The sequence below is a fragment of the Eucyclogobius newberryi genome, unplaced genomic scaffold (genome assembly GCF_026437365.1).
Source record: "Eucyclogobius newberryi isolate DKJ021-1_F unplaced genomic scaffold, fEucNew1.0.hap1 SCAF_1, whole genome shotgun sequence".
Classification (NCBI taxonomy): domain Eukaryota; kingdom Metazoa; phylum Chordata; class Actinopteri; order Gobiiformes; family Gobiidae; genus Eucyclogobius; species Eucyclogobius newberryi.
In genome coordinates this window covers 13,937,800-13,947,035 of record NW_027315723.1, presented here as the reverse complement: position 1 = coordinate 13,947,035, position 9,236 = coordinate 13,937,800, and the positions used below count along the sequence as shown (strand labels likewise).

At 38.1% G+C, this 9,236-nt stretch overlaps 1 protein-coding gene across 2 annotated transcripts; it reads left to right on the top strand.

Annotated features, from left to right (window-relative positions):
• Positions 1–904: 904 nt before the first annotated feature.
• trim25l (tripartite motif containing 25, like) lies at positions 905–8,113 on the top strand. 2 transcript variants are annotated; one of them, XM_072432283.1, is made up of 15 exons: positions 905–1,537; positions 2,130–2,225; positions 2,297–2,530; positions 2,784–2,943; positions 3,245–3,274; positions 3,353–3,388; positions 3,470–3,556; positions 3,857–3,904; positions 4,786–4,839; positions 5,913–6,110; positions 6,377–6,460; positions 6,556–6,597; positions 6,678–6,749; positions 6,836–6,901; positions 7,349–8,113. In XM_072432283.1, the coding sequence occupies exons 1-15, from the start codon at positions 905–907 to the stop codon at positions 7,921–7,923; spliced, it is 2,415 nt and encodes an 804-aa protein (XP_072288384.1). In that variant the 3' UTR covers positions 7,924–8,113. The 2 variants fall into 2 exon arrangements, with proteins under 2 accessions (XP_072288384.1, XP_072288377.1); XM_072432276.1 differs by having other exon boundaries at positions 4,780–4,839.
• The last annotated feature ends 1,123 nt before the right edge of the window (positions 8,114–9,236 follow it).

The following is a 9,236-nucleotide window of genomic DNA, read 5'->3' as shown; positions in this document are numbered from 1 at the left end:
TTTAAACCCCCCCTGTCAGAGAATGTCTCTCAACTTTTCATTGGTGTCACATGAGCTATAAAACTTTTCATAACATACATGATAATACAGCTATTCTCTCACAAATAATTAAAAAGAGTTTTAGGTGTGCTAACTTTCAGGGCTATGTTGGCACCTGTTCTCTTAAAGTTTAGCTCGAGGCTACTGTCGTCAGAAGACTGTTTGTGCCATAATCTGCATTCTCATGCAAGATTTGAAAAATAATGAGCCGTTTAATTAATCCCCGAGACAATAGTCCTTAGAGACATTTCCTTCTTGAGCTACTTGCACACATAGATGCAAGAGGAAAAAACTGCCGTTTTCCCCGAATCATGGATCTATTAAAATATCCAAATACAGTCAACAACCTAATCCATATCTCTTTCAACAAACTGTGCTCATCCTAGTAATGCAAACTACAATTTGTTTTACAATCACATTCAAAACAATGTGTTTGTATTTTCCCTTTTTCACGAAGCCAACATATTTTACAATATTGGTAAGTATTCATCGCCCAAGGTAATTAAAACAAGCAAGAGAGTTAATTCAATGTTGTCGATACTCAGGTCGAAGTATAGTTTTACCATTTTAAATAGCCTCTGTCTATTTAGGCCTATAGACCTACTTATAAACAATGAATGCAAATTTGAGGTTTAATCTTCCCATCGATTTGCTTTCTTTCAGTTCAGGTGGTGAACACTTGTTTTCCCGGCTCAACTCGCCGGGTAAGTTTAAGTTTTGCTCCACCCATTTTGACGCTCCTTCTTTTATCCTTACCCAGTCTCAGAACTTACCCGGTCTCAAAACGTCATATTCGTCCTTACTCTTTGGCTACCACTTTGAAGATCGAGTTTTATTTGACTTTATCATTATTTCACAACCCAAAATGAGTTCCAAGTTGTGGACAGAGGAGCAGTTCAATTGCCCGGTTTGCTTGGACCTCCCAAACGACCCTGTGACGATACCATGTGGACACAGCTACTGCATGGCGTGTATTAAAGATTACTGGAGCAAAGACGACCCCAAGGGCATCTACAGTTGTCCGCAATGCCGCCAAACATTTTGCCCCAAGCCGCCTCTATCAAGAAACACCATGCTGGCCGAGGCGGTGGAGCAATTACGCAAAGGCGCACGCAAGTCGGACGTGCGGGATTCCATGAGGAGCGCAAGAAGCGTGACCTCCGTAACATCGACCAAATCCAAATCGAAAATGTCTTCTTCGGCTGTGTTGTGCGACCTGTGCAAAGGAAAACAACGGGCAGCGGTTAAGAGTTGTTTGGTTTGCATGAGTTCCTATTGCGAGTCCCATCTGAAGCCGCACCAGACGCAAAAGGCGCTAAAGCAGCACGAACTCTCGCCGCCGATCGGTAATTTGGCCGAAAAAATCTGCACGTCGCATAAGTATCTCCAGGAGTTCTTCTGCAGAGCGTGCAAGATGTTTGTGTGCTGGCTGTGCACTAGTAATCAACATAAAGGCCACGAGTGTGTGTCCACCAAAGTAGAGAGGATGGAGAAGCAGGTGGGAGGATAATACTATTTCTTATCTAAGACTTAACCTGTCAAATGTCTTGTTTCTTCCACAGGATAATTTAAGATGAAAGTAGAGCCATGGCAAATTTGTAAGAGTAACCAGGCAGTAATAAAATGTTCATAATGTCAGATTTCCTTCTTAGCTCCTTTTACTCTGGCTTAATTGGAACAAAAGTAAAATGATTTGTGACCTATTTAGTACTGATATTTTGACACTATGCACAAGGAAGTCAGAGTAGATGCTTAAATTAAATATATTCAACCAACTTATTTTTTTAATTTTACTATACGGCTGCAGTACACCTTTTCCAATAATAGCATAGCCTTTTTTTAACTAATAGATTAAATATTTTGGCAACTATTTATACTATACATTTGCCCAAATCCCTCATGGAAACTGTCTTTTGTCTGTAGCTGACAATGGAAATGTCTCAAACTGAAAACATTCCTGACTTCATTCCTGTTTATTCATCAAAGCTCCACCCTCAAAACATGCCATGGCTAAAGCTTCCCTATGTGGTTGTATTGTATTTCGCATTGTTTTACTCACACATTAAATGTGTGTTGTACTTCCCCCCCAGAAATTATTTGGAGATATCCAAGCAGAAAACTCACAGAAGTTAAAAGAAAGAGAACAAGAGCTAAAAGACATGAAGAAGATGATGGAGGGAGTTAAGGTTGGTACATCAATTCTCAGCATTCTTAATAATACATTGCCTTATAATATGCATTTTACTCTTGTCCACAGCGATCAGTTGATAGGGTGTTCAGTGATACGGAGCAGACCCTCTCCGAGCTGCAGAAGTCTGTGGAGCGGCTTCAAAATCTGGTGGAGGACATGATGGACCAGGCCAACAGGGACAAGATGGGTCAGGCGCAGGAGGTGGTGGAGGGTCTGGAGGCTGAGATCAAGGAACTAAAACAACGGGACAAAGAGATGAAGGACCTGTCCCATTGTGAGGACCATATCCACTACCTACAGGTATCAGGAATCTGCACATATACATCAAAGTTTAGTCCCAAAATATTTGTTTGGTCTACTGATACTTTAATTAGACTTTTTCTGTGGCGTTTGAGGTATGTTTCCTATGGCTCCCTCACCAACATGAAACTTGTCCAGCATCATTATTAAAGGATTGTTTCCTCTAATTTCATGTTGCTCTACAAGTTGTTGTTGTTGTTGTTGAGCCGTGTCCTTATGCCTTTATTTTACATACTATCACTGGTTGTTTCAGACTTATGAGTCCATGTGCAGCCCCCTGGAGTCTGGAGAAATCCCCTCTGTCCACGTTAACCACGAGGCGTCCTTCGAGCCCATCCGGGACGCAGTACTAGACCTGAGGGAGAAAGTGGAAGATCTGTGCAACAATGAACTGGGCAAGATCAGTAAACAAGGTCTGATACACACAAACATCTTTATTTATTTATCATTTACTCCTTCGAATGGAAGTTACATCTGCTATTGTTATTTAATCTAGTCTTTGTGTGTGAACTGGAATGGATAAACATAAACAGTTGTAAGAAAGGGCATCTGAAATTAAGTAAATAAAAAGTTATAAATGACTGATGATTTACTCTATTTCTGTAAAACTGTAACTTGAAGTAAATTAGTAATATTGGTACTTATATTCCGGTACTTTGTTGGCTTTCATGCAACTGTATCAATGTTATTTACCATGTAGTTGTCATTTTTCAGTCAACGACACAAGTTTGTTCACACTGGGAAGTAAGTTTCTAAATTTTACCTGCATAGAATTGTGTTGTTTCCTTTTGCCATCTAATAGTGGTATTTCTGCTCCTTCAGCAAATCGTGGAGGCACAAAAGGAGCCATTTTGAAATGTGAGTTTGTCTTGAATTGATTCAGGATAAGCAGTTTATTTCTACCTCAACAATCATTATTTGTGATGTTTTTCTTTCTAGTATTTTCTGGTCTGGGATCTCGCAATGCAAATAATCGCTCCCCTGGTCTATCATCTGGAGTGAGAAGTGGAGAGAGACGAGGAATAAGTAATATCAACTTTTCTATTTATATGAACTAAGCCAGACATAAGCAGATATACACTGACATACATTTACAAAGCAAGCAAAATGCAAGCAACATTTATAAAAATGTTCATTGTTTGATACTGTAAACATTGTAAGCATTCTTAATAATACATTGCCTTATAATATGCATTTTACTCTTGTCCACAGCGATCAGTTGATAGGGTGTTCAGTGATACGGAGCATTATTATTATATGTATTATATGTTTTAATTTTAAAATCTTTATTGATTTGTAAAAGTTCTTTTTAAATATTTTTTTTAGGTTTGGGAAACAGAGGTCCAGATGTGAGAAGCAGAGATATTCCACATGGTAAGACTATATTCTGCTCAAACCATTTTGTTATTTGACAATAGTGCGGGCAATAGTGTAATGTATTTTAACTCTCAAAATTGTAGAAAAGGCTCGGTTGTAGTCCTTTGGACACTGTTTTTGAAAGAATCAGACATTTCCACTTTCATCCAAAACTCATTCTCAATCTAGTATGAGAAATCAGATTTTTGTCTTACACTGGACTGTGTAAACCCTGCCCACTGGCCAGAACCTCCTGAGGATTGAATGTCCTGTTTATCTATTTGTTCACATTGTCTAAGTTTCACCTGAAACTAATCTTTGTATCTCTGTAATGGGCCATATCATTCTATTGTTAGCTGGCTACAGATCCCTCATCAATGATGAATACATGATTATCATCTGAATGGGCAGGACTGATCCCGCCCCATGGTTTCAAAATGCTATTGTATACCACTGGCAAATTGAACCTTAAGCCTATATTTCTGTTTGAAGAGGGATTATTTTTTTGACAAAAAATGCCTCCTTAACTCCTGATACACCCTTTTGTGCAGTGGCTGTTTAGTCTCACCTTTGTAATGCTCCTTACAACTTTCCTCACTGCATTGGATTGAATACACTACACTGCTCTGTTTTTATGTGCGCATCTCCTCAAGATCTAAGATTAGTTTCAGGTTCAACTTCAAAGTGTAAACAAATAGATTAACAAGACAGTTTATGATCAGGAGGGTTTATGCAGAGTTCTCACACTAAGGCCGCAGATTGAAAATTACTTTTGGATGGGTAAGGGCAAAAACTGTCCAGAGGATTACAACTGAATCTTTTTCTATGATGGAAGACTCCTAGACAAATCAGGTATTACAGCGACTCTCTAAATGAATGCTTTTTCCCTTCAGTTTCAGCCAACAGTTCACCCAGGCCAAGAGACAGACAAAGAGCACAGGAGAGAGAGTCAGGTACTTTTCCTTCTTCCTGGTCATTTTTTCTACTTCCGTTCCTTGTTTCAAATCCATTTACACAAAATACCTATATATTTTCTAATTAGTAAAAATACCAGTAGATATGTGTAAGTAACCAGTCAAATGGTGCATCAGTTAATCTTTGTGCTAACTTTAATTGAATAAGATATGATATTCAAGCTACATTTCTATGTATTACCATATTTTTGTATTGAGCACCAAGTGCCAAGTGTTGGGAAGAGTGCTTTATTTAGCTGGAGAATACTGTATTCCGTCAATACAATATATTTGTAACATTACATGATCCAATCAAAATACTGTGTTCTGAATATATAGAATATTTCACATTGAGTTGCATTGTATCATTAGATAATTGGTGCAGATTAAAATGGAAGATTTCTGCACAGTTCATAATTTATTATATGTCACTCATTGGAGAAAGAAAAAAATGCACATTCACTCACTACCACTCACCACACGAGTGATGCTTTTTTTCTTCTTTTTTTCTTCTCTCTAATAGCATGCAGTTTGAAGTCAAAATTGCGTGATCAAATTCTGCAATGTTCATTCATTCAGTCATTTTCTACCCCTTGTTCCCGTTAGGGGTCGCGGGTGACTGGAGCCCATCCCAGTAACCTTGGACAGGGACTCGTCGCAGGGCCAAGAATACTGCAATGTATTCCTTTGATTTTAGGAAATTAGCTGTATTCCGAAGAGTAACTACCAGAATAAATATACTCAAAATTAAGTATTTTTGGTACTTGTATTTAGTTACATCTCTATGTACTTTTATATTTAAATTATATAAAAAAGATCTAAATTAGGTCTGCACCAGATTTTCAAACCACAATTTAACTAAACCAGGAGTTTCCCCTCAAATAATCGATATAATAAAGACTAACTAGGTCTAAACTAGGACCGTTCCAGGCTAATTCAGCTCTGTTGTAGGACTATAATAGAGCTACACCATTTCTAAACTAGATTAGGACTACATTTAAGACTACCGTATGATTTATTATCCTTATCCTCCCACTTCCATCATCTATTAATAATCCCATATCTCTTTACAGTGCGTGAGACCAACTCCAGACTTAGTCCCAGTCCGAGGTCCAGTCCGACCCCGAGCCGGAGAGAGTCCCAATCTCTGTGGAGCCGCTCCAGTTCCCAGAGTTTGTCAGTACCTTCTGCTGTCCCAACACACAACTCCACTCCACCTTCACTGCCTGCGCAAACTGCCCCACAAGCTGCTACTACTGCCCCTAGTGGAGGTAAGAGGCTATGAAATCTGTAAAACTACTCAATGGCACGGATGTCTGTATATTGCTGTTGTGTCCCTGGGCAAGACACTGAACCCGGTCTAATGGCAATGTATGATCGAGTGTGTGAGTCGGCATGGCTCATCATCGTCACCATCATGTTGCAGCACTACATGTCAATGCAGATTAATTGATCAATTATTAGGCCACTACATGTTAATTTTTCTTTCAATTGGTTTTATAACATTTAAATGGTATTGTTTTGTTTATAATTTAAGGTTTCAGTCGTATGGCATCAATTAGCAGTATGTTCAGATCTCGTCGTGGGACCAACCAAGCCACTCCAGCCACAAGCAACTCCTGTAAGAATGTTTGGAAATGTCACGCACGCACGCACACACACACACACACACACACACACACGTATATCAATATTTGTATTCATGTTTTTTTGCAGTTGGAGGTGGGATGAGTACTGTGCCTGAATCCCCAATAGAAGGTAATATGTGCCATTTTTTCTTCATTAAATGTAGTATAAATCAAGCATTGTTAACTAATGCATTATTATATCCTTCACAGTGAACCCAGGCCTTTTCTTGGATGATTCCCCAATACCTGAAACAATGAACTATGCTGCTGTCTTCCCTGGATGTACGTACATGTATTGTTCATACAATTATACACATTTGTATCATCTTGGAACTATCACAACATGAAACAAAATGCTTTTCTTCTAGTGAGAGAAATCAGCTTTGACAGTATCCAGGCCCCAGAGCCAAGATCCAGAGAGGAGTTCCTACAATGTAAGTACTTTATTATAGATTGGGCTTGAATTCCAACATTGCTGCCATCTAGTGTTTATTAAAGTAAAGTTTTATGCATAATGTTTGTAAAGTCAGTACTTTGTTTTAATTGGGACCTATAAGTGCTTTTGACAATATTTACATCACAAGGAAGCAAAAATAGCCACAATATAGCCACATCGGAAAGCTCTTAGTCGACATTATGTATTGGTGTGGTAGGAGGACAACAACATAATGTGCAATGTAACCACAGTAATGTAATAATAATATGGCCTTTCCTTTTGATTGCACTTCACTTCACAAGCTTCTCAAAGCAATGATTGATTACCATATAATCAATGTATGAATACTGCTTCTTTCCAACCATCGGATACGATTCCAAAACACTGACAACCAATTAATTTCAATAGCATCAATAACCTGATGAAGCCTAACTTGTCTTTTCAGATGCTGTGTCTTTAACCCTCGACCCAGACACGGCCCACAAACGCTTGGTCCTCTCTGAAAGCAACACCAAAGCAGCTCTCCAGTCCTCTGCCCAACCTTACCCCAACAGTCCCCAGCGCTTCGACGGATGGACCCAAGTCTTATGCCAAAGTGCCCTGTTTTCTCAGCGCAGCTACTGGGAGGTTGAATGGCGGGGTAGGGGCTCGTCAGTGGGGGTGGTCTATGGTTCAATATCTCGAAAAGGGGCTGATGCAAGATCGGGACTTGGCTACAACGCCCAATCATGGACTCTGGAGCTTTCGGATACTTGTTGCACCGCTATGCACGATAACGAAAAGAAAGATATCCCGGTAACGTATTCGCCAAGAGTTGGGGTTTTTGTGGATACGTCGGGAGGAATGTTGTCGTTTTATAGTGTGGCCGATAATATGACGCTCTTGCATACTTTCAGGGCAAATTTTACCCAGCCTCTGTACGCTGCATTTGGGGTCGGGAGTGGAGTAGGTGTGGGGTTAGATTTCGCTTTGGGTCAGTTTAGTTCAAGTACAGACAGCCTTAAATTATGTCCCATGTGAAAAGCCATAACAGCAACTTTCTGTTAAAAATACATTAATTGTTAGAAGTGTACTATGTATGTAAGGTTTCTGGTAGAGGGTCGGCCACTTGTTAGTCTCCATAGAGATATTATTGCTTTGCTTGCTCCACAGCAGGTCATTAAACAAATCCATCTCATCTATTTATTTAATTACTGGTGGTTTTAATGTAATAATAATAATAATAATACATACATTTTTACTGCTGGTGGGGTTGCCTCCACATATCTGACCTGTAACTTGGCGTAGGACCATCACCTGTTTGTCTCCATAGAGATGACCATGTTCTACACAGTCTCACATTAAAATTTATAGACAAAACAATAACATCTTCACTGGAGACAGAGACTAGATAAGCACAGAACAGGACTCCCCAAAAAAAGAGATTACAATTCTCAGTCATATTATCCTCAGTAAGTAAAGGTCACTCAATAAAAAAGCAACATAATGCACTTTTAACTAAATGGTAATTAACAAATAGCTTCTGGTCTTACTGGCTAACACTAACAGATCTTTTTACAAATGCTACGAAAGATAAATCATGTTTAGAAGAAAAAGGTTCTTGAAGATAAGACTTAAAGAATTAAAGGACAATTTAACAATACTGTTTATGTTTTAAACCAATTATTTCACTGCAATTCTCTTAATTGAATGTATATTGTAACTTTATGTCTGTAATTATGGCAAATATTTTAACTATTTAACTTTTATGGTAAATAAAATACACAATCAATTATTTTTGTTGCACCAAACGTAATCTTGTCTGGATTTTTATTATAAATAGGACTTCAAGACCATAAAGAGAAAATATCTAGTTACGTCACCAGGAGAAGGGCCAGGAGAACACATTTGTTTGGAAAAGTTATTTACTCAAAATGATACATTTAATTCAATTACTAGATGTACCAAGTTTACTTACTTTGCTATATTCAAATATATGAATAAAAATGTCTAAATGTAAATGAAGTACAGAGAAAATCAGCCTTAAAAAAATAAAAGGTAAAACATTTTTTCCAAAGCTTTATTTAAAAAAGAGGCAACTGATTAAAAGCCATTGAAAGTTTACAGAGGATTTTGACTTCAAGAAGCATGAAAAAGACAAAACATTTAGCAACAGTATTCTATTACTATTATGAAAGATTTGACAACTAGCACTAAATCTAACATCAAGTTTGTAACTTCCTATATTATTTCTTTAGTCCCTTTGTGTAAAACCAAGGCTATAATCAATGTTAAATATTTAATTTAAAACAAAAATGCATAATAAAACATAACATGTGCGCTTGTACAAAATA

What these genes read in the sequence shown, in the direction of transcription:
- trim25l (XM_072432276.1), top strand. Translation starts at nt 905, where the DNA reads ATGAGTTCCAAGTTGTGGACAGAGGAGCAGTTCAATTGCCCGGTTTGC. An exon ending in AGCACAGGAGAGAGAGTCAG is followed by an intron (nt 4,840 to 5,912) that starts GTACTTTTCCTT and finishes ATCTCTTTACAG; the next exon opens with TGCGTGAGACCAACTCCAGA. An exon ending in TGCTGCTGTCTTCCCTGGAT is followed by an intron (nt 6,750 to 6,835) that starts GTACGTACATGT and finishes CTTTTCTTCTAG; the next exon opens with TGAGAGAAATCAGCTTTGAC.